The sequence below is a fragment of the Anolis carolinensis genome, chromosome 2 (genome assembly GCF_035594765.1).
Source record: "Anolis carolinensis isolate JA03-04 chromosome 2, rAnoCar3.1.pri, whole genome shotgun sequence".
Taxonomy (NCBI): Eukaryota; Metazoa; Chordata; class Lepidosauria; order Squamata; family Dactyloidae; genus Anolis; species Anolis carolinensis.
This window is the reverse complement of record NC_085842.1, coordinates 309,952,714-309,978,815: the sequence shown is the minus strand read 5'-3', so window position 1 is coordinate 309,978,815 and position 26,102 is coordinate 309,952,714. Positions and strand designations below refer to the sequence as shown.

Below are 26,102 nucleotides of genomic sequence, written 5' to 3'. Positions count from 1 at the left end.
CACAAACACAAAAATGTCCTTACAAATGTGAAAACTCCATCAAGGCTGACAGAAACTATCTCACCATCCATCAGATAAGAGTGATGAGAACAAGACAGGTGATGTTGTCTCTGCTGCTTTTGTTGCTATTATGTACTCACAAGTCAGCCTTGACTTAAGGCAACCCTCAGGGATGTAGTTGTTGGAGAGGAGAGAGATTGAGGGTGTTTTCCTCCTTAAGAATTCTTTTCCCCAAAGAAATTTTTCTTTCCAGCCTCAAATTTCTAGCATATCAGAGAATGGAGACATTGAAAACCATTTAACATTACATTCTCTGTGTTCAATTTTTTTTCTGCTAATTTTGCATTTAGCGGCCCAAACTGTAACAAGTAAAGCTTTCCATCCATACAATGCTAGGCATTTGGGGCTTGAAGAACAATGCCATGTGAGAGAATTCTGGTGAAGATACCACGTGGTGTAGTGGTTTGAGCATAGGACTATAACTCTGGAGACCAGAATTCAAAACCCTATTCAGCTATGGACTTAGTGACCTTGGTAAGTCGCACTGTCTCAGTCACCTCCCTTGTATAAATCTTACCAAGAAAACCCAATGATAAGTTTGTCTTAGGATTTCCATAAGTCATAAACAATTTAAACAGGGCATCCATATTGTAGAACTCCACCTCCCATGATCCTATAAAATTAAGCCATGGCAATTAAAGTGGTGTCAAACTACTTTAATTATACAGTATAGATTCACTCGAAGGCACACACAACAATAACAACACACCCCTGGTGACACATTGAATGTGAGATATCAAAAAAAACCCCACCTATTCTTGGTAATCTGTAACATGTCTCACAAACTCAGGACTTGATTGAGTAAATTTATCTGCAATGTGAAAATTTCCCCTCCATGCTGTCTGGTAAGCTAATATGTATTGTGACAATTTCACCTTCATGCTTTCCAGTGTTGCATCTAGGTATATCATATCTTCTCTGGAGTTGATGTGTAAAACTTCCAATAAGAAAAGAAAAATAGGATAGAGAATAAAAATGGTCTCCAGAAATGCACTTTCCCCTAGATGTGAGCATATATGTGTATTCTGATGTTGCCACTGACCATCTTATTTTACCTCAATATTAGGAGGTATTGGGTGCATCTACATTGAAGAATTAATGCACTTTGGCACCATTTTACCTGTTATGGTTCAATGTTATGTGATCTTGGAATTTTGTATTTTGGGGAGGCACTAGCCCTCATTGGCAGAAATGGCAAAAGACATCATAAAGCTACATTTCCCATGAATCCATGACATTGAGCAATTAAAGTGGTGTTGATCTGCATTAATACTACTGTGTAGATCATCATCATCATCATCATCATTTTTATATCCCCGCCCTCATTTATAATATAATATTTTTATATCAGTTTTGATAATATAATATATTGTATATACATATAATATTGATAATATTATCATTTTATACAATATAATACTAACAATAATATCATATAATAATATTAATTATATGTTATATATTACATATAATGTTACAGTATAGTGATATAGTTCAATATAGTATAATGCTAATATTGTGCTATGCTAATAATCTATATATATAAAAGGGTAATGAAATTTCGGTCTAGGACAAAATAACAAAACTACACATCCCAGAAACACTAAACTCGGCAGCACAACCCCTCACCCATGCCTCTACGTTCATACAACAAAAATCTCCAGCTACTCCAGGCTTTGAGACTGCAAGGCTGTTCACTGCTACTCCGCCTGGCCAACAAAGGATTCCCATAAGCCACAGCAACACGTGGCCGGGCAAAGCTAGTATAATATATCGTATGTACATACAGCTGCTCTGAGTTCCCTTCAGGGTGAGAAGGGTGGGATATAAATAGTAAATAAATGTAGTAAATGAATAAATAAATAATTTTGGACTTAGGCTTGCCCAAAGTCTGAAATGACTTGAAGACACACAACAACAACAACAACAACAACAATCCTAATTAACCTGACTATCTCATTGGCCAGAAGCAGGCCCACACTTCCTATTGAAATCCTGATAGGTTTATGTTGGTTAAATTGTTTGCATTTTTAAATATTGTATTGTTCTTTCATTGTTATTGTTGTTTTGCACTACAATTAAGATATGTGCAGTGTGCATCGGAATTTGTTAGTATTTTTTTTGAAATGATAATCCGGCCCCTCAACAGTCTGAAGGATTGTGGACCAGCCCTCGGCTTAAAAAGTTTGAGGACCCCTGCTTTAAGGGAAAGTGTGACTCCGTTGAGCTCAGGTTGCCACTCTATACCCTGATTGGCCCACAACTGACCAGGAGGACCTCTATCTTGTCTGGATTAAGCTTCAGCTTGTTGGCCCTCATCACAGCTGTCAGACACTGGTCTAGGATCCGAGGAGCTTTCTTGGAATGTGATGGAAATGAGTAGTAGAGTTGAGTGTCATCTGCATAGAGATGGCACCCAACTCCAAAACTCTGGATGACCTCACCCAGCGGTTTCATGTAGATGTTAAAACGTATGGGAGAAAAAATGGAACTCCACTGGTAGTTTAGACCCATCTCTAAACATGAAATTATAGTATGTTTCATATGCATCTTAAGCACACAATCTGAAGGTAATTTTATACAATGCTTTAAAAACTTTTGGGCATGAAAAAAAAATTGTGTACACTAAACTGTTTAAAAGTAAAAATGTTGATACCCCAGCTACTCATGTGGACAATTTCGAATTTTGGAGTACAGTATTTCAGATTTAAGGGATTCTCAACTTACATAAAACAACTATGACTGCACAATGGACCAGGTATATAGCCCTGTTATTTTAAGGGATCCACATTCCTGCTTTTCAACCAATTTCTGTTGTCACTTGCAGTAAGTCAACCTTACAGTGAAATAAATAAAAATATCACAGCACAAAACTGGCAGCATACCTATACATTTATTTACTGCTGCCACATTGTAGGTTTTTCTGTGCTTTCAAGTTATTTCGGCTCATGGCCTCCACAAGGCAAGTCTATTATGGGGCTTTCTTATCACGATTAATTCAGGTGGAATTTTCCATTGCCTTCCTCTGAGGCTGAGGAAGTATGACTCAAAGGGTCTTAGGGTGAAAAAGCAGGGATTTGCACCCTGGTCTCCCGGAGCCTTGCTCCAATAATGAAACTATTACACCTCACCCCCGAATTCCACTGTGTAATCAGTGCAATTGGACACCACATTAACTGTCATGGTTCAATGCTATGGAATCATTGGAATTGTAGTTTTACAAGAACTTACAAGAACTGGTGCCTCACCAGCCTTTGACTTGCAGAATTCCTTCGCATGAAACTGTAGCAGTTAAAGCAATGTCAAACTGGACTCTTTCTAAATTGTAGATGCACCTTCATCTACGTCGTACAATTTGGCTGATGCTGAAGAAATCTGAGGCAAAATTTCCTTGCAAGCAGAACAAAATAAAGCTATTTCATAGCTATTTAACTCTTGCATAAAACATGTAGGATAAAAACTTGGTTTTGATGATTCTTTAATATTAAAAATGGTAGTGATATGTAATCTCTTTTAGATCCTTCATGAGTCACAATGTTTGCTCTTTCTCTCTCTGCTTCCATCCTATGTGACAAGCAGATGTGTTGCCAATTTGCGAGCGTCCTTCTCCCTTTTAACTGGCCGCTGGCCACTGGCTCCCTGACAGGAAAGGCTGACAGGAAGATAAAGAGATTTTGACTTTCTGAATTGTGCATCAACAGAGGAGAATTAGCATGTGGGCCTTTTGGCAGAAAGTAGCAGTTAAAAACAAGTTGTTCCCACTGCCTCCCACTACACCTTACAGGTATATTGTCATGGAAAATTATCTATGCATTTTCAGAGGAATGGCAGGCTGCTGTGTTCAAAGCAAACCTACTAGCCCAAGTGCATTAGAAAACATTTATTTCTTGGCATTGCGGATTTTTCTCATTGCACTCAACACCTGTGATCCTGCAGAATTTAGCCTTACCTGTCTAACACCATGCAACACACAAATCCTGAATAGAGATGACTCTGTAATGTTTAGTTCCAGGGTATGATCACACTTCAATTCATTTTGAAAAGTACCTAGATATTTTGAAGAAACATTTCCAAAAGGTGCTGATATCTTCCTTTCCCCCTGTCATGCCCCATGTTTGCCCCTATTTTATGTATAGCTTTTGTGTGTGTGGGGGGGGTCAGTCTAGACAGCCTCTTTGCATTTGAAGCCTCTGTTGCCCTGCACCTTTAAGAATTCCCTCATGGGAGGAGCCTCAGCCAAGTCACTTCTCGTTCTTGGAAAAGTCAGCCCTTTTCATGACTGGGAGGTGAAGAGAGAGGAAGGCCAGGAAGTCTACAAAATAGTATGTCCAGTTGGAGCTGTATTCAAGTATAGTCAAAGTTAAATATTGAGACCATCTTAGAAACAGTTGAACATACCATACAAGAAAGAGACAATAAGAAGAAATAAAGATTCAAGCACCCCAGTTTGGCCAAAACTGTGTCTATCTCTCAAAGACCTTACCTTTTTTCACGTAGAGAGACTCAGGAGGAGAGAAAGTCTAAAATTCTTGCCAGTTAATAAATTGTTTGATTTGACTATATAATGTCCAAAATGTTCCCTGCACAGCTAGTTCACCTTCCAAGTAGTTAAGATAGCATGGGGACAGAACACCCCCCCTCCCCCCGCCATGGTCCATAGCCAATGATACCAATGGTATAAACCCTGGAATATTTTGACTATCAGAGACAAAGATGTAATCTGTTTTAGGCTTCCCTGTTCACTCTGAGTTTAGCTGAAATTTAAGAAGTTGAGGGAAGGAGTTCTCCAGCAATAGTATACTGTTATACCTCTTGCACTGCAAAAATATTGATTGATCTTGAATGGTTTGATCATGAATGGCCTGCTATGAAGTTACCATCCATGCTGTACTATGAAATGTAATAGGTTCTGCAATGCAAGCTTGTCATAGTATTAATAAGGGGCATGCTGTTCTGTTGAGAAAAAGGGGAAGAAAACACTGGAGAGATAGTAATATGTGCAGCCTTTTGTGTGGCTTAATATAATATTCTTGCAAAACAGGCATTAAGGGAGAGACCATAGCATGCTGGTGGAGTACTGCTGGCTTCAATTAATTTTTTGTCTCCCTTGGCATATTTGACTTAGAAGTAAATTCCACGCTGCCTCCTTTCACTATCATAGAATTACAGAATCATAAAATTACAGAGTAGAAGACTACAAAAGTCATACAGTCCAACCTCCTGCCACACACACTCAAAGCACTCAAAGGCCATTCAAATTCAGATTCCATTATCTTTTGAAGCAGCATATTCCACTGTTAAGCAGCTCTTACAGTCAAGAAGGTCTTCCTAATGTTTAGATGGGATCTCTTTTCCATGTTTTTAAAACAGCAGAAAACCAGCTGCCTCCATCTTCAATATGAACTTATTTCAAAGATGGCTATCATGCCCCCTCTCAGCTTTCTTTTCTCCAAGCTAAACATGTTATTGAAATCTCCAAAATAGTAGAGTATTTAAAAATACAAAACAGGATACTTAACTGAGAAGTTAGCTCACAGCAAGCAGAAGGTGAAGTGTTGTGGCTGTGAAATAATTCTTGAGCTAAGGAGGCAAAAATGCAGAGTTCAATCCTTAAAGTTTCAAAAGGTCTATTTAAAAATGTAAGAACTATATTTTTTGATCAGAAAGATGGGGTCTAAGCTTCTCTCTAAATCCTTTACTTCTAAGATTTTTTTAAAAGGAAAAAAAACTTGAAATACTACATTTGCTCAATCACACAGAGTAGAGAGAGGTCTGAATGAAAAGGTGGAAAAAGAAGAGGTGTGACCATGAGGTCTTAAAACGAAAGGACATGCATCCTAAATAAATGCCATTCTATGTCATCAATTAGGATGAAAGGAGATGATAGATAGATAGATAGATAGATAGATAGATAGATAGATAGATAGATAGATAGATAGATAGAAAGATAGATAGATAGAGGACAGATACATCAACAGACATTTAGGAGCCAGGAGGGAAGGAATTCCCTCACTGTAGCCTCATACTATCTAGTTATTTCTCATTGAGGACCTCAGACTTGAGCAATGTGTGGTTGAATTCCAAAAAAACAAAAACAAAAAATCCAGCTCCCTAAGCTGCACCTCAGGTTGCCAACATGCTTCTTGATAATTAAAAAATCTGCGCAGGAATGGTAAATCCACTAATCTGTCTCAAAATTTTAATACTATAAGGCAACTGTGAAGGGAAAATGATGGGTATCGGGCATAAAGCAATGTGTAGGCTGTGTCCCCTCCTTCCTTTCTCTCTCTCTCTCTTTGGAGGCTTTTAAGCAGAGGCTGGATGGCCATCTGTTGGGGGTGCTTTGAATGCGATTTCCTGCTTCTTAGCGGGGGGTTGGACTGGATGGCCCATGAGGTCTCTTCTAACTCTACTATTCTATGATTCTATGATACTTGTTGAAGATCAACACTAAAAATGAAGGATAATGGGAAGTGCAGGAGTATCTACTTCAAGACTCTAGTCTAGAGGCACAATGTAGTGAAGCGCTCTGCAAAGAAGTGGCCTGTGACTGATGATTATCCACAAGCCATATTTGGACCAAGGAGAGGTTTTTTTTAGGAAGAAAGAAACAGTTTTAGCTAGTTATAGATTGACATAATATTTTAAATGTATATCTTGAGAAGTACAATCCCGGATGGACAAAATAGTCACAGTTCAAGAAGTATTCAAAATTCAGGCATGGGTTTTGCACAGATTAATAGCATTTTTGGCTATGAAACAACACTTCATGTACAGAAAATAGTATTTGTGCACTGAAACCTACCTAAAACATTATATTACCATCTGTGGATTTTATGCAGATTAAATCCTCAATTACAGAATTATCTGTAAGCTGGCTGGGATTTCCTGGTGGCCCAAAGATTGGGAACCACTACTTTAAAGACTCCAGCTCTGTCTCTCATGCTCTCCATCACAGTGCACAGTGATGTGACACTATTAACATGGCCTCTTTCCATTAGATGCTAGCAAATATGCCACCTCCTTGTGATGTTGAGGGGAATCTGAATCCTAAGTGGTTGCAGTTATACAAAGATTGTGGTTATACAAAGATTGCAGTTATACAAAGCTGGCTTCTGCAAATATGGAGTTTGAATCTCGAGGCACTACAAGAGTGTTTTACATAAATGATTAATTAGATTAAAGGTTTAGAGACCATCTCCAAAGATTAACTAGATTAAGGAAACTTTAATTAATGCACTAAAGGACTGATAATCATTAGGGGAATAGTTCATGTTAAACTTCCCTCTGGCATGCTAGTTACTACAAATCTGTCCCTCAGGGATGGGTCATACCAAGTTTAATTATGGCAAATGATGCCAGCATACTTTCTTATACCTACATGAAATAAATTTAAGAAATGCCTGACTTCCAGTTAGTACCAAATGTGATGTGTAATTTAACATTGCAGTGGAGCATCACACTCTAGAAGCAATTCTTGGGTTTAGTTTTCCAGTCATCTATGTTCTCTCCGGGCAAACCTGGTTTATAAATAGTGTATTTGGTCAAGGAAGCATGAGATACAAACTAGACAGCCAAGACACAACATCGTAATTGAGAAAAATCTTTATTATTCTTTCTATTTCCCTGGATACCATTTTTCATCTTCCTTTGTATGGATGGATCTATAGAGATGGATTTGTGTTGAGGATTGAGATCTTGTTTGGAAATTGTGCTGTAAGAGAAGGTGGCTGGTCTTTTGAATTACTTAAACTGTTGGGAAGATGTCCCTTGGATGGGGGTTCTTCTGACTTGTTTTACTTCCTTACCACGAGTATTCCTCTTGATTCTTAGAAACTCTACCTTTCCTTTTAAAAGGGACTAGTAGGATGAATAGCTGCCATGCTCCTATATAGGTAAATACATACAGTATTCACTGCCATTTAAGGCTTTCAAGATGGCAGGTAGCATACTGGTGTCTTGAAATGAATGGAGCAAATTAAGAAGCCAGTATGATTCTACTCAGTGAAAAGTAAGGGAAGATATTCTAGCTAAACCCATGGCAATGTGTAGGCAGACATATAAGCTCTGCTGAATTAAACTGTAAATAATGAACATCTATCAAATCATACTATTTTCCAAAGTAGTGAGTAGGATGTGTCCAGCACAATCACATAACTTTAACAGGACTCTCCTGTTCTATAGAGGGAACCCTATTTGTGAGAAGTGTGACCTATAAATCCACGCGAGTCATTTGATATTTCCCTAATCTTAAATACTATTGGATCTCTTTCAAGAATTGGTCACAGTTGCAATGGTACCTGGTTCAATCTTTTGCTATTCTAGTTAAATTGATAAAGTGATGGTAGGTGACGTGGCGGAATTCTTCCTGGAACCCTGCAGATTTGATGCAAGTCAAGAGCAAATAGTATTGGTTTGACTTAGTGAGTCAGCTTTGCATATTCATAATGCTTTCCTATAAATGCTATCCCTATCTAGGTATGCTGACATAGATAAGTATTGCAAGCATTGCATTGGTCTTGTTGTGCATTGGACATCTGTTGGCATCCCGTTACACATCTTTTCAACGTTGTAACTATGTTTCTTAGCAGTTCTGTTATTTTACTAGTTATGTGTAATGTTGTGTGAAATGTCATATATGTTCTATAAAAGATCATGTGCATCCCACACTGATGCAAGAGGTTCTGATGTTCATCAGACACGCTTGCCAATACATGCATCATTGCATGTGGCCTAGGGGATAAAAGCCTCATGACTTGAAGATTGGGTTGCTGACCTGAAGACTGCCAGGTCGAATCCCATCCGGGGAGAGTGCGGATGAGTTCCCTCTTATCAGCTCCAGCTCCATGCGGGGACACGAAAGAAGCCTCCCACAAGGATGGTAAAACATCAAAACATCTGGGCGTCCCCTGGGCAACGTCCTTGCAGACAGCCAATTCTCTCACTCCAGAAGCAACTCCAGTTGCTCCTGACACACAAAAAAATTAACAGAGTGAGGCAGCACATCTTCTACACAGGCCTAAATTTAAATGTTGGTTTCTCTCGGGTTTGTGGCCAAACGGCCAGACGAAACCCAGGCATTCTTTTTAACCCTGATTAATCTGTTTTCTAACCTGCATTAAAGGGTTGTAGATGGGGTCTTAGCCAAATATAAGTAAAGTTATGATGCATAAAAAATGATACAAGATTTCAGCACTGATTAATGTTCATCAAAAATTTGATGCTGCAAATCAGCTGGGGTGAACATGTTAAACCATCATCCTGAACAACAGAAATATATGTGAAAAGGAAGGGATTGTTTTTTCTGAGTTCATTTAAGCTGTGTGCATGCTAGTTAAAAATATATTTTTTTCTGGAATATCTAGGTTTTGTCTTCTGCATATTCCGATCAGAACTTAATGCACTGATAAACAAACTTTGCTCCCCTTCCTGAAATTCTAAGGACACCTATCTTTATTCTATGACTTTTTTGAATGATTGGCAAGAAGCTGCTATAATGAATTGGGACTTGATTAGGACCACCAGAGATTTGGAAATGAGCACTATGAGCTGTAAAAAGTAGATGTACAGACAGTCCCCAGTTTACAAACAAGATAGGTTCTGTGGGTTTGTTCCTAAGTTGAATTTGTACGTAAGGCAGGAAAGAAAAATTTTTGAAGTGTAAAGCCAGCCATTCTTTATAGTTTTGGACAGCATAGGGAAGGATTAACACCCCTGTGGTGTTTGTTTTACTCTCTGTGCCCCTGTTCAGAAGATTTTACTTCACTTTCCATCCCTGTGAAAATTGGGTTTTGAAAATTTTGGGTTGTTGTGGAAACAAGGATTGGTGATAAAGATTAAGTGAAGACACATTTTCCCATGATAACTCTTTCAGGAGTGAATTTTCCTTCTGAGGATAGATTGCCTCTTACTTCCTGTTGTCTCAACTTGTTTGTAACTTGAAGACTGCCTATACTGGTGTTCTATGAATGTAGAAGGTATTTACAGCAAAGAAAGACCAACTTTTAATGCTGTCAAATATAGGCTCCATGGGCAAGCCTCTTAGGGCCCCTCTACATTGGTTGGAGATGTGGGGCCGCTCCAGGTTGTACAAAATGTGATTTATTCTTATATGAATCTTCACTGATGTATGAAGATTAATGTCAATCTATAATTATTCTCAAGGTTTCTTGACATTCAAGTTACATTTGAAATATACTTCCCATTTGTGATTTTTATATAGACCTATATAGAGCCAAATATTGTTGACTCTTTCTTAGAAGTTTGTGCAAAAAAATTTCTGTCTCTTGTTTGTTCACTTAAGAAAACCAACCCAGAGTAAGTAGTCATAATACACTATATAGTCATGCACATGTCAGGTCACTGAAAACCCTACGAGTTTCAGTTTATCTTTTGTGTGCTACTTTATGATTAGTAATTGCATGCTTCATTTGTGCTGGAAAATATCTATGTTCCATCACTGTAAAGTTGTTTTAGAGGACTGACAGTTCTGAATTCAGAGATCAAAATGGGTAAAACAACGTGACACTGACCATACAGCTGTCCAATTTCACAAAAGAAAGTTGTTTTGCTGATGGCATAAATATTGAGCCAGAAAAATAAATTTGATTTGTACTAGTCACACTGAGTGACACATAGCAAGTAAACAAGCAGCATAAAAGCAGAAAGAATTTGATTCTTTTTAAAAGGAAAATACTCGTGGTATCAGTGTTCCCACTGAAAGGTAAGCATAGATGTAATAAATTCTGGCTCTAAGGTACAAGCCAGGTTAGTGTTTGCAAACAGAAAAAAGTTACAAACAAACATATAAAGGCTACAATGTTCACTTATTTGTTTAAAAAAAGGTTGTACTCAAAAAAAGGGGCTAAATTTCACACAACACTAGAAATGGAAAAGGAAGCAACTCTCCTCCAACATATGACAAATATTGGGAATTTAAGTAATAAGCAAAGTAAAACTTCACTTTAAAGTATCCTCAAGGCATTTGTACATTCTAGTCATTGCCTAGTAAATGAGTTTCTGTTTTTGGCTTGAAAAAGTCTTTTTAAAGGTTGTAAAGTTAAGCTCTGTATTTATCCAATAATAAACAGAAACTGTGAAAGCATACTATTTTGAACTCAGCATTTGGAAAAGAAGAAAATGGCTTATACCTCGTACTCACCTTTCATCCACCTAACTCAAAAATACTTATTCCGGAGCTTACCTTTTTGTCAACAGCTTCTAGAATTCCCCATTCAGCATTTATGGTAAAAAAAAAACCCACTGTTTTGAGCTCTAAGGTACATTAATTTATATGGACTTCCATGCATTTAGACAGGAGTTTGAGAATTTCCCAGTCCTAATTGAAAATGTCAGGGATTGAACTGGGAATCTTTCCTGTAGTGAGCAGCTCTTCCTTATGTCAGGAAACCAATAAAATTGGGAAACAATCCCAGAAACAAGACTTAGCAATCCTACCTTCAGTGTGAGCCTGGCAATAGTTTCCCTCAAGCAAAAAAAGTTATAAACTAGAAATCTTGCATTTTGCAACTATACAAAATATGTGAATATGAAGGCCGTGGCTTCCTATTCCTATTGAGTCTGCCAACCTGTGATACAGTCTTTCTCTTTTTCTGCTGTCTTCTATCTTGCCAAGCACAACTATCTTTATTAGTGAACATGTTATGTCCGAAGTATGGCAGTCACAGTTTATTCACCTTGGCATCTAGGGAGAATTCTGTCCTGATTCGCTCTAAGATCTATTATTTGTCTTTTTAGCAGTCAGTGGTCTCAATAGAACTCTTCTCGGGCACCACATTTCACATGAGTTGATGCTCCTCCTATAAGCTGTCTTCAGTGTCCAGCATTCACAACCATACACAGAAATGGAAATACAATGAAATGCACGATGACTTTGGTATTCCATGTTATATTTTGCTATCTTGACTCTTGAAAATCTTGTGCAGTTCCTTCAAAGCTGCCCATCCATCCCAGTTTTCTTTTGCTTTCTTGATCACAGTTTCCATTTTGATTAATGACTGAGCCAAGGTATAGGACATTTTTGACTATCTTGGTGTCTTCATTGTGGTAATTGTGCTTTTTTAAATATTTAACTGTAAACCTGCCTTTGCATTTTCTTTCCTGACTTACTTCAGTAGTTGTTTCAAGTCTTTATTATTATTTGAAACACAAGATGAGTCCACAGCAGACACTCTGCTGGCTGTTGTATTGGATCACACGTCGGACACTTCCCAAATATCTAGGACTGTGTGATGTATCGGCGAATAATGCATGCAGATCCCAGTAAGGTGACCTTCTGCAGCTGGCAGGTGGTAATTTTGTCAGTGCTGATTGTGTTTAAGTGCAGGCCAAGGTCTTTAGGCACTGCACCCAGTGTGCCCATCACCACTGGGACCACCTTGACTGGCTTGTGCCAGAGTCTTTGCATTATTATTATTGCTAGTACTGTGTTTTTTTTCCTCTAGTTTTTTCTCCTTATGCAGAATCCTGCTTTGTGTATGATATACTAAACTTGATATACTCAAGCTAAACAGAAAGGGTAACAAAATGCAGCCTTGCCTGACTCCTTTACCAATTGGAAACTGTTTTGTGCTCTGTATTTTATTGTAATAGTTATTATTATTATTATTATTATTATTATTATTATTATTATTATTATTATTATTAAACTTTATTTGTACCCTGCTAGCATCTCCCGAAGGACTCGATGCGGCTTACAAAGGCCAAGGCCTCAACACACAATATAACAATACAAAACAAAAGGCAAATTAAAACAATTAAAACAGTATAAACAACAAGCAGTAAACAATACACTAAAACACAATAAAACTGTAAAATAAAATAGTATCCTCTTGTCCTAAGTATAGAATATGCATTAGATTAAACAAATATTATGGTATGACCATATCTTTAAGAGTGAGCCATATTTTTCATGATTTACACAATCAATGGCTTTTCTATAATCCATAAATCACATACTGTTTTTCTTCTCACATTCTTTGGTGCATTCCATTAGCCAATGTATGTTTGCAGACATCATCGCAAGTAAAAAAAACTGTTTAAATATACTCAAAATTCCCAATTACTGTCTACTTTAGCTCATACATTTCTTGTTTTATATTGTCTTGCATCCTCTGATTCTCTCACAATCCATGTTCCTATAATTTGTCTTGTGCAGCTTGTGATTTTTGTTTCACATCTGAACATGTTAACAGCTGAACATCCTTTCAGCTTGAATCCAATTGAGTAATTATCCATAGTGCTACTTGTAGTTGTCCTCTGCTATACCTTGGTAGCTTGTTGAATGAAATCTGACCTAGGAGTTTCATCTTTTGGTATTATCTCTTGTTTGAGTTTGGATTCATGATAGTTGTTTCAAGGCTTCAGGGGTAGTTTTTCTTGCTTTCTTCTGTACAGTGCTAACAAGTGTTAGGTATGGTGCCATGGCCATTTTCTCTGAGAGATCCCCTGTCAGTGGCCTCTCCGCACTACTGCTGCTACCTATATCTGCTTGGCACATCCTCAACAAAAGTATGTTTGACATGGGAGGCCCTACCAGCAGCACATCAGTGTAGCTTCTTGCCCTATAAGAGCACTGAATCCCACTCCTATAGGGTTTTACAGTAATATATGGTCTTTCAAATAATCTGGGCATAAGCCTTACAGGACTTTATAGGTCATAAGAAGTGCTTTGAATTCTGCCTGGAAATGAACCATTTGCCACTGAAATGAATTGGTGGAAAGAATTTCTATGTTACACACTCCTACCCATTAGGACATTTCTCTTATTATTTAACCAATACCCACTTTCTTACAAGGCCCACTGACTGGCTCTGGCCTTACCCTCTGGAATGAACTCTTCCATCTTATCTGTTGTTCTCAAGAAGAGGTACTTCCAAGAAACTATGTGTAGAATTACATGATTATTTCCCCTATTGCTCTTATTCACTTATTATACTACAGATTCATGTTATTGTGCCTGCAGTGATCAGACATCAGTGCCTTAAACACATGCGTGGGAGGATAGCGAAAGACACATAAGCACAAAGATTGGGGTGGAGGGAGAAAGATATTTCCCAACTGTGTAATTACCTGCTTCAGAATATACATTCACCTAGCTTGTAAAGCTTGGGCGTATTACGAATCAAACATCATTTTCCCTGGGAACATTATCCAATGATGCTTGCAATTGCTGACCCGATTCCAAATCAAATGGAGGTGAATTTATACATCATGGATAGAGCAGGGTGAGAAAGAGAGATAGAAAGAGAGAGTGAGGCAAGGAAATGGTACAAAGAGGGGTAAGATTCTTCCTGAAGTTGAGGGGGGTGAAAGAGAACAGCCTCATGGGCATTTCTCTTTCTTGGAGAATAAAGATCCACAGCCTGTAATCTTTCAGATGTGATGGGAACTGCTCTTTTGGTGCCAGTGTTGAATCCAGTTCCCTTCTGTATATAGAATGGTGAGTTTGTCCATCTTCTTACATAGAATAGCAAGAAGCACCAACTTGTGTTTCACCTGGAGAAAACATCTTGGAACTTAGTATTTCCTAGATATTATAGGTTTTTTTTTTTTGCATAGCATGTCAACTGTAAAAATGCACATCGTCCTTATGATTTCGCAATATATTGTATTCATCTGCTGTCAGAAAGGCTTTTGGTCTGGTTGATATACAAGTTGAACAATCAATATCAAATTGCTCAGAAATTGACAAGAACTAGAAGGAAACCTGTTGGTTTTTCATGCATGATTAAGCTCCCCTTACAGAAGTGGTTGGGCATTTAGTTCAAGGTCTCAGAGGCAGAGTTGCACATAGAATCACAGTTGGAAATGGTCTCACAGGACATTGAGTTCAACCCCCTGCTCAGTTGTAATGCTGCTATGTATGCAAATGTACATTTGCACAAAAGGTGTGTGAGCTGTGCATATACATGTGATGCACATTCAGGTGAGCATTCAGTCAATTCAAGAAGTGTTACTTACTCAATATATACATCGTCACGCAGAAATGTATACTACATAACTCTGATATAGGCTATCAGTCATAATGACTAAAAAATAAAAATGTAAAGATGTCGTCTTTGGTTGTTAAATGATTAACAGATTAAGTGCCAGGCAAGTCTCCTTGGTGAAAAGATGCAATGAGCAAGGTCTTCCTGTTGTATTAAAGAAGAAGAAACACTTGTTTTAATTTTCAAAGTATATTGAATGATTTTCTGCTCATTTTATGTTAGAAATAAATTAAGTGAGCCCTCAAGCACTCTTAAGGCGCATTAGTGTACAAAAATATTTAAAATAATGTATCAGGAGTTAAATAGTCAAGGATAACAAATGTAGTTTCGGTAAAAAAAATAAATCAAGGCAATACATTAAAAGCTACTGTTTTTTCTATTCTTTGCTATACAATGCAATGGAATTGAGTTGTAAGGAGTTGGGATTTTAATTGTTGTTGTGGAGGGAAGTGGCTGAAACATATTCATGAACCCCATCGTGGCTCTCTGGGCCCCAGAATGATATAGCAGCTGAACCTCCCTATGACAGGACCAATCTATGATCAACACAGTAGATAGAGATAGACAATTTCTTCACAATAACATTGTACCGTTATGACCTACTGGTGGGTTGTGGATTCATATGAGTGGGACAGTTAATCTCCTTCATGTTTTAGTCTGAACTTTAAAGTAACTATCCAATATGCTGGCCCATATTTCTTTAGTGTTCAGACAAAAGCCTAGAGTAGATTTCCAGTAACTGATATGAAAACCACCAAGCACTGTTTGCTCTAAATGCACATTTCATTGTAATAATGAAGATAAATATTTAAAATATTTTCACATCACAGAATCTTATATTTGTTCAGGATAGTTGATCCACAAATTTGAACCAGTTAAAAAGGCTCCCCACTAACCAATGTGAGAAACAGGATTAAATCCCACAAGGAATGGGAGTCTCTTTTAAGTACAAATTCAACTGAATTCCAGAAATGTTTCCTATAGATGAAATTCAGTTGTGGATGGGAATGAAAAAAACACATCTTTTGTTTTTAATTAAAGCTCTTATTGCTATTCTTTAAACTTTAGTGAAAACATTTCAACCTTTTTGAACAGAGCAAAAACAATAGAAAATCTGATATTATATCATAGGATGTAAAGCCAATTTTGGAGCCCCCAGTGGCACAGTGGATTAAACCGTTGAGCTGCTGGATTTGCTGACCGAAAGGTCGGCGTTTCGAATCCAGAGAGCAGGGTGATCTGCCACTGTTAGCCCCAGCTTATGCCAACCTAGCAGTTCGAAAACATGCAAATGTGAGTCGATCAATAGGTACCACTCGGGCAGGAAGATAATGGCGCTCCATTCTGTCATGCCAGCCACATGACCTAGGAGGAGTCTACGGACAATGCCGGCTCTTCGGCTTAGAATGAGTCAGACATGTCAGGGGAAAACCTTTACCTTTATCTAAAGCCATTTTTGAGAATAAATAAAGACAAGATCTTTGATCTTCCCACAGATATTTCACTTGAATCGGGTATTTATACACATTTCTTCTTTTAGTCAGTTATACTCAGGGCTGTGAAATTATCCAAACAATTTTCTTTCAGGATTTTGAGATATTTATTTTTTGGAAAAAAAAGTCTTTGGTTCCTGACTGTGTAATCTTTTGCTTTCTTTCCTTGAAATGATATACACCTTTTCAATTGTTTAAATTGCATATGCCTAAAGTATATCTCATTGCAATGTGTTGAACAACTCACACGTCATATGAATTATACTGACAAGCCTTATAAAAATAGTCACAAATCACTCTCTTTCTGCTTCAGGTTGCAACAACTTCTCTGACATTCCATAATGGCACTATTTCTTAAACATATATGAAATTAACACCCATTTTCTACCAGTTGCTTTTTCTAAATCACAAATTTGATTGCAACAGATTTACTTTGCTTCAACATGATTTCTTCCCCTGAGATTTCTTGCCTATGAATGTTCAAAAGATGACATCACTATCAACAGAAATGGACCACATAGACAATGGTCCCTTTAAATCAACTTTCTGTACAAATTTAACAGTGTTATAAAAGATCAGCTCTTTTTCTGTTGCTTCCCCGTTGTATTCCTCCAGGGTGCAAAACTATCAATTGAAACCATGTTTGCATTTATTAACTTTGGAACAGAATCCAGTTCTAAATGTAGGACTCATTCCCCTGCAGCAAAATATTAATTTTCCATGGCATTCTCAATGGGACACATCATTGTTTAATGGTATACAGCAATGATATATTTAGGACAAGAGATAATAAAAAAATTACTTGTATGCAAGTTAGACCTAGTTGTAGAATTTATCACATCTGCTTTTGGGAGGAAAGAAAAGACCTCTAGTTATTTCAGGATCAGGGAAAATCTTGTTAAATAAGGATAGAGGTTATGCTGCACCTTACACTCTGTAAAAGACGGCTTGGGACACTGTCATATATTCATATATAGAGGAGAACACTACAAACTCAATCAGAAAACATCCATATGGTAATTTCAAGAATTTGTCAGAGATCCTACTTTGTTGTGCGTAACTCATTAATGATTTTGTTCTGGCTTGATCCCCCACAAACCTATCCTAACAGCCAGCCAGTGGAGGTCTGTTTTGAAGGCAATTGGAGTGCCGAAGGGTGGTATTGGTGTTCCTAAAAACAGAGTTCAGCCCCCAATACACTTCTGGAGCCTCCGGTGGCATAGAGGATTAAAGCCTTGTAACTTGAAGGTTGGGTTGCTGACCTGAAGGCTGCCAGGTTCAAATTCCACCAGGGAGAGCGCGGATGAGCTCCCTCTATCAGCTCCAGCTCCATGCGGGGACATGAGAGAAGCCTCCCACAAGGATGGTAAAAACATCAAAACATCTGGCCGTCCCCTGGGCAACGTCCTTGCAGACGGCCAATTCTCTCACACCAGAAGTGACTCAGGTTGCTCCTGACACGAAAAAAAAGTACACTTCTATCAGATAAAAAAACCAAATGGAATATCACAAAAGTTTATTTTAAGTGCAACAAGAAGATGTTTGGGGTTTCCAAATCATCAAATAGACACCCTAAGCAGCACAAAGGAGTCCTTATTTACACATTTCTGTATACAAATCCCAAAACATCACAGCTATATCATTAACTAGTAGACCACATTTATTGGCATATGTGTGTTTGGCAGGCTACAAAGATACATACCATAAAACTCTTTTATTTATATATTTCTACCTCATTGGCATGGTAATCCTGTATCTGAAGGTGCATATTTTAGTAGGATAATGAATAAAATGTACTCAAGTTCAGAAAGTTTTTGTGGCCTTGCTGTATCAGCTCAATTCCATCTAATGGTGACATTATTGGTTCTTTACATGACTTCTCCATCAGACTAGATCCAACTTGGAGACCAAGAACAGATTTCTTCAATGTGGATCATAGGAAACCAACATTTTTACTTAAGTTAACAGTCCTGACTAAAAACACAAATCCCAATTTCTCCCAGTTTGCCCTATGAGTATTTCTTTGGTGCAATGAAAAATTGTGTTGGAGATTCTGCATCTGGTTGTTTCATCTTCATCCTCTGGTAAGAGCAGGCAGGAAATATCATCCTTCTCCCAGGTTGCCAACAGAAGGGTTCTCTATTACTCAGAACAGCTCCTTGGTCTTAACATGAACTTAGGGTGCACTTTCAGTTATGGCAATAGTGCCACAATCATGAATTTATAATATAATTGCATACAGAACAGTTATATGTCTGTGCATGTCTGTTTCGCACCCATAAAAGTAATGCAACTTGCAATCCTGTGTTATGCTATGCAATCTATATGCTTCATCTCCAAACTTGATGTGTTATTCTAATGAAAAGGGCATAGTTTTAGACTCAGTCTGCTACTTGAGTACCTTTCAAATATTTCACAGAATTCTGTATTTCTTGCTCTAGAATTCGCATTTATGAACTGAATTTGATCCAGTGTTATATTTACATACATACAAGTGTGGGACTGAGCAGCAATTTTAGTTTCCTCTTTTCGTACATTTGGAACTTGGTGTGAAATAAATTTTATGGCAGTCCCCGAGTTATAAACATCCATCTTACAAACAACTCATAGTTAAGAACAGAGGTGAAACAACAGGAAGTGACTGAAATCTACCCCATGGAAGAAGAAAAAAAAGCATGCATGAAAGAGTTACCATGTGGAAAATGTGTCTCCACTGAAGCTGTATCACCAATTCTTGTTTCAACAACAAGCCAAATCTTTCAAAAATCCAATTATCACAGGGACAGAAAGTGAAGTGAAATCTTCTGAACAGGGGCACAGATAGAAAAAACAAACACCACAGAGGTGTTAACCTTCCCTGTGCTATCCAAAGCTAACAAATATATACTTTTGGAGTTACACTTTAAAAATATACTTCTTTCTCTTCTTCCCCTTCCCCCCTCCTCCTCCTTCTTCTTCTTCTTCTTCTTCTTCTTCTTCTTCTTCTTCTTCTTCTTCTTCTTCTTCTTCTTCTTTATTTATACCTTGTGTTTTCTTTCCACAAGGAGACTCAAAGTGGCTTACATTAAAATCATTTCAATACGATTTAAAATCTATGTGTATACAAACATTAAAACAGAATTAAATATCAATGGTATCAAAAGATCAAAGTAAAAATCCATAAAAACATATTCAAAGCTAAAAACCACAGTAACCCCTGACTTGATCTGAAAAACCTTCTTCCTTAATAGACTTAGAAACAAATCCAGCTTAAGAATAAACCTACAGAACCTGCCTATATATGGAAAACTGAGAATTTTATGTCTGCCTACTAACACAATAATCTTTAACAAAACCATTGTCTTCAACAAAGGGAAGGGGTACCTTTTAGTACCAGTCTGTTGTCTCCCAGGACTCCAATTTTCCTGGATTTATTTTTATTTTTTCTCACAATGAATGACCCTTCAGGGTGTTGGGACAGTTTAGTTATATGTTGTAATTTCTGCAATTTAGGTCTAGGAAAAGCCTTTGAGGAGCCAAAGATAAATTTCTGGGACTGTTTTGGAGGAATATGCCCCTCTATGAGTGTATGAGAGGCCAATGGGATCCCCATTCCCAAAGTGTGGCCTGTCTCTGATCTTTTTGGAGAATTGTGTACTTTCTTACTGTCTTACTGAACAACTTCAGAAGGAAAAAGGAGGCTTCCAAGCACTGTTATTCATATTCTTGCTTATATCTCGGATTGTTCTGGTAACACATAGAAATGTAACTCTCTTCTTTTGCTTCTTTTAACCTCTGCTGGCACCCAAGCCACTATACATTTCCTAATCCACGGATAAAGTAGATCATCTATTTCAGTAAGTTGCAATTAATTTTGAGTTGTAGAACTCTCTAGAGATTCAGACTAGAGCAATCTGGCTGGAAGTGCCAGGAACTCAGCCTGAAAACTTGTCCTTGCATACACTTCTGCAAGTCTATGTTCTGCCACTGAACTACGACCTTTATTTCCAAGAAGAGATTACATTCCTTCTCATTACAAGCTATTTTTTTGGCAGCCAAGAAGGATAAAGGAGGAGAAGTCACTGAGGTGTTTGCTTGCTTGTTAAGGCTCCCAGGGTGAACAGAGATTCTATTCTCTATAATTTCAATGGTGGTGATGTTTGCAAAAATATCAATTGTAATAACCTCGTCTCTACTTGACTCTGTAGCCCTTCTCCACTGCAAGGACCATGACACATTGTTAACTACTTCTGGCAGTCCTTAAGCCTTATATTCCTGCAGTCTTGTGGCCCATTCTGCTTTGATGAGCTGCCGCAAAGGCTGGCCAGTGGTAGTTTGTGTCCTGAGGAAAAAAAGTAGTCACACCCTAATTGGTGAGAAGATTCTTTGTGTTGGATCCAAATGCCTATGAGTTTAGCCCAAAGAACAAGTTGGTGCCTTCATGTTCCATGTATGGAAGCTGAGAGGAATGAGATTGAAGGTCACTTCTGGAAGAATGACTGGACATCCTGCAGTGTAGCCGAGGGCAAAATAAAAGGATAGTATTCACGTTATAGGGCAGGACTATACATCCTCATCTTTCAGCACTTTGCCAACCAAAGTACTGCTTCATTTTCCTTCACTTTCCAAGAAGCTAGCTTTGAGCTTCTTGCCACCTCTGCATATGGCTGCTCTTCCAACCATCACGTCATGCTTGTGTCTTTTCTCCTTTCCTCACAGCATGAATTCAGTTCCAGCACAGAGTGATTATTTCAAGTGTTACATATAACTCCATATTTTCTTTTTAGAAAAGGAGAGAGAGAGAGAGAGAGAGAGAGAGAGAGAGAGAGAGAGAGAGAGAGAGAGAGAGAAGAAAGCAAAACAGGACTGAAGAAAGATTTATGGCATATTTGACTTTGCAGGTTTACTGTTGCTCATTCCCTTTGGTACCATCAGGACAAAACCAAAGTGAATAGCTTCTCTCCATTTCTTTGGTTCTCTGCCCTTCAGCTGTTGTGCAAATTGAAAGGGGAGGGAGGGAGGGAGGGGGGAACAGGTGAAGAAAATGGGTCCTTCCTTTCCGTTAAATAACCTTGCAGACTTTAATTTGAAACAAACAAAGCATTTTAAGCGTTTCTCCTTGGGGGATTTGACTGAGTGTTACTAAATTGTTGAATATTTAATAGTCATACACATGCTCCAGACCCCAAGGTCTGTCCCCCCAATGATAAGCCATTTTTTATTAAATGAACTTTAATTACTTAATAATTAGGCTTTCTGTGGGGGGAAGAGAGAGATCTTGATAAGCTGCCAACTGGGCCCTGGGGCAAATCAAGTTTGCATGCCATTTTCCGATTAGAATTTAAAAGCAGGTGTACCGAGTATTCTCTGAAACCCTGGTTCGAATGCAATCTCCCCCGAGGGGACAAAGACATGATGTGAGGTTGAGTGAAGGAAGACGCTGATTCGTGAGGATTCTCTCAATTAACTGAGCAGAGGCAGAAAAAGATGCAGAGAAGAGTTTTGCATGGTGTCATGAAAAGAAAAGGAAGGAGAAAGAAAAAGTGACTTAAACTTAACTTTGCAATTCCTTCAGAGAGATTTGGGTGGGGGGTAACAGTGTTAAAGAATAACTTTCCCCAGACCTGGGATAGCATGGGAAGGAGGAAATTCCATAATATCGTTTCTCAGGAATTGGTACCAGTGTTGGCCAAAGGCTCTTATATCAGTGGGATGGCTAATTTGATTTGGTTTGTTGTCTGAACTGTAAAATTCAGACTAAAATCTGACATGGATCATTGTCTCACTGACATATTAGACACCAGCTGCCCTTAGGATTTTTTACAATTACAATTTCAGATTTGGCAACACTATGGATAGTTCAGAGAATTACTGGTTTACACATTTGTCCAAACAACACAGAAGAATTAACAAGGAAATGATCCTGCTACAAGACAACCAAAGTCGAGCTAACCTTCTTTCTCCATTTAACAGTTTTCTCCTATTTTTGTTTTGTTATTCTGAGATTTACAAGCCCTGATAATTAACCATAATGGATGAAAACTGTTGATAAACACATAGACAGGTATGGTCCATGTGGGTAGAAGGAAGTGCATCCCACCCAGTTTTGTTCAGACCCTGCTTCTTGTTTAAACTAGTCTCATCCCTACCTTCCTACCTTCCTATTTTTTGTGAGAAGCCAACAAGACTGGGAGCACCATTAGGGTGTTTTGTCCTTTCTAATGAAGCACATAGGAAAGCAAAGTTTTGTAATGCATGTACTCCCAATTGATGGATTCACCATGGTATTTATGAATTTTGTACTGCAGCAAATTTTTAAAAAGTTTAATTGACACTTTAAGTAATTTTATTACCAAAAGAAATCCCCAGGGGTAGACATTTTCTCAGATGTTGTTTTGTCTCTTTCCATAGGTCCATTAAGGTTTCTGTCTCAGACAGACTCTGTCACAGCATTTACGGGAGACACCATTTTGTTAAAATGTGAAGTTGTTGGAGAACCTATGCCTACAATCCACTGGCAGAGGAATCAAGAAGACCTGATTTTGAATCCTGGTGATACGCGTGTGGCAATCCTGCCTTCTGGATCTTTACAAATCAGCAAAATTCAAGCAGGGGACAGTGGGATTTATAGATGCCTGGCAAAAAATCCTGCAAGTTCAAGAATTGGAAATGAAGCAGAAGTCAGAGTTTTGTCAGGTAAGGAACTTGTGTGTGCGCGCGTGTGACTCCACTTATGTCCATGAAATAAGCAGTGGCAGGAATTCACTAGCTAAAATCAATTAAGTTATTAAGTAAGTTGGGAACTTTCTAATGGGAAGAGAACACTTTATTAGATTCATTTTAACCAATGTGATTGATTTAAAGTTGAATTTCAGTATTATCTTTCCCTAGGTCCAGAATTAGCAGAATTAGCTTATTAATTGAACAATTAATTAATTAAGCAAAAGTGCCAAGAACAGCAAATATTTCATTTCCCATTTAGTTCATTGCCTAAAGACAAGTGACAAAAGCCTATTAGCGGCATGTGTTGTTGTATACTGTCAAAACTGTTAAATTGCACAGGGCCATAAATACAGTGGAGGTGAAAGAGATGGAGACAACTAGAAACAATTCCCCATGTGCCATTTGGAACCCTGCCTAGGTTTTTAAATAACTATTTCTTGCTTTGTGTAATTCTCTCAGGTTTATATATGTAAATCTTCACTAATTTTATTCTTGAAGGAAGCAGTGAGTCATTTGAGCAAATTTCTTTCTACTAGGTCACTTCGTTGAATTTGAGACTTTTCTGCCAAAATGCACATGTGGCTGTTTTGTACAGAAAATGCAGTTGTCTGTAAAGGGACCTACGTTATCTGGAGAAAATGCCATTTCCTGTGTAAAAGAATGTTGCTTTAGATGTCACACAATTCAGGGTTTTTGTTTGCTTTGTTTGTTTTATTGATTTTTTGGGTGGGGGGTTGGAATATGCCCTGAACTGTGAATTCATCTCATCAGTTTTCTCACCACTTGAGGAATGTGGTCTTCAACCAGTTTTTCAAACATTCTTTCTATTCTTATTACAAGGTTTTTGTCATGATGCCCAAACCTCTTAGTCTTCTTGTGCTCTTCACTACAGACTACATAGAAATTCCTCATCTTTCCCAGGAAACTGAAGCTTTTAACATGAGGCCCCCATCTAAACTGACCATTGAATGCAGTTTCAAACTGGCATTGAAGAAGGATTTTTGCTGTACATATGATTACATAGGAAATAATGGAACCAGATTGATTACAGAAACGACAGGGCACTGATGGATAATATTGGCTTGCATGGGTTTGTGGGAGTGTGCTTTGTGGAAGTTAGGCTACCACAGTTCAAAGCTAGGTTCGAACTGCATTAAATAGTCAGTGTGGATGGGGCCTAAGACTTTTTGTTGGGAGTCAGAATACTACAGATGAGGGCAGGAAAAAGGGAAAAGATTTGGAAGGGAGGAAAAAACGGAAAGTGAAAGAAAGTTTCTGGTGGTTAAATGAAAAATGTCTTTTTCAAAAATGCATGCAGCAGAATCTTTTTCCTAAGTTCAAAAGAACAGCAGCAGGAGGCAAAATAATCTATGGCATTTTTCAGCTTCATTTAAGTTAGGTTTTTTTAGTGCAGACATTTAACTTAAATTGAAATGGCAATTTAAGATGAGCCTAGCAGCTAAATTTTCTCCGTTCTAACATAAATACCATTTCATTAGATTTCCTAGCTTATTAATGATTACCTAAAATGCATTAAACTTTTTCTACTATCTTTCCTGTCTATGGAATGAGCCATAAGTTGTCAAACATCAGCAACATTGCTGAACTGAATCCAGCAGGCGCACACACATACACACAGATACAAACATACCGAGAATATTCATTAATTTTATTAATTTTGTTGCAGCTCAGGAAATGTGTGATTTGTAATGCAAATTTACAGAGCAATAAGTGAATGTCTTTGGAAGCAAACTTCTTTGCTCTCAACTTTGTTTGCAATTGAAATTTTGATCACTATGGACATATGTTCCTGGATTGTACTTGTGTGGTCTCATCATAAGGATAGAGTTTTTGCACAAACACACAACAATTGTGAGAAAAAATCATAGTGAACTGTGTGTGAAAGGGACATTTCTCATTGGAATGAAATCGCTTACTTTTCAAACAACCCCAATACATTTTTGGTAACCATCCACACTATAGAATTATAGCACTTTGACACTACTTTGACTACAATTTTTTCATGCTATGGAAATTTTATGCTATGGAATCCTGAGATTTGTTAGTTTGTTGTGGCACCAGAGCTCTTTGACAGAGAAGGGAAATATTTCTCAAAACTGCAATCTCAGAATTGCATTATATTGAGCCATGGTAGTTAATATCCTATCAAACTACTATTCTGCAGTGTAGATACAATCCTGAGGTCTGAATCAGTCTGTCTATCTCACTACCCTGCATCCTATATCAAATTCACACAATCACTTATTATTAACTCTTCCTGACTCTTGGCATTCCTGTATAGCAATATTAGAAGCTATCAGATTAAAATAACAGGCAATTTCTCTCAAGTATTAACTGCCATCCCTCTGATAGTCAATCCCACAATTGATGTTCTGGTTGGTGCAACTTTGTACTGCCATTGCTTCTTCCCCATGTGACCAGTCATGAGTAGCAGTAAAAATACCAAAAAAACCCCCACCATGATCAAGCACAGATGTACGGATTAATTTGTCACTAATCTTCTCAAAGGAAGCAATGATTAATTTTTCCCGTCATGAGAAATACTTGGATAACTGCACAATATTTGACTTATCCTGCACAAAATTCACATGTAGTTGTTTTGCACAGAAACACCTTTCTGCACGTTTTCTGCGGACTGCAGAAAAAGCTGTTATTTTAAAAGTGAAAATTAATAATGTGCAAACATTGTGTAGAATAATCCCAATTAGAGCACTTTATGTGCAGAAAACACCTTTTTCTGTGCAGAAAATGTTTGTATGCAGAAATATTTTTAATGTGCAGTAAAAACTATTTCCTATACAGAAAAATCTGTTTT

At 37.8% G+C, this 26,102-nt stretch overlaps 1 protein-coding gene across 2 annotated transcripts in view; it reads left to right on the top strand.

Annotated features, from left to right (window-relative positions):
* dcc (DCC netrin 1 receptor) overlaps positions 1–26,102 on the top strand; it is a 1,120,333-nt gene that overhangs the window by 532,164 nt on the left and 562,067 nt on the right. For both annotated transcript variants that reach the window (XM_008117567.3, XM_008117566.3), the window contains exon 3: positions 22,955–23,239. In XM_008117567.3, coding sequence (XP_008115774.2) covers positions 22,955–23,239 — 285 coding nt within the window. The remainder of the gene's footprint in view (positions 1–22,954; positions 23,240–26,102) is intronic.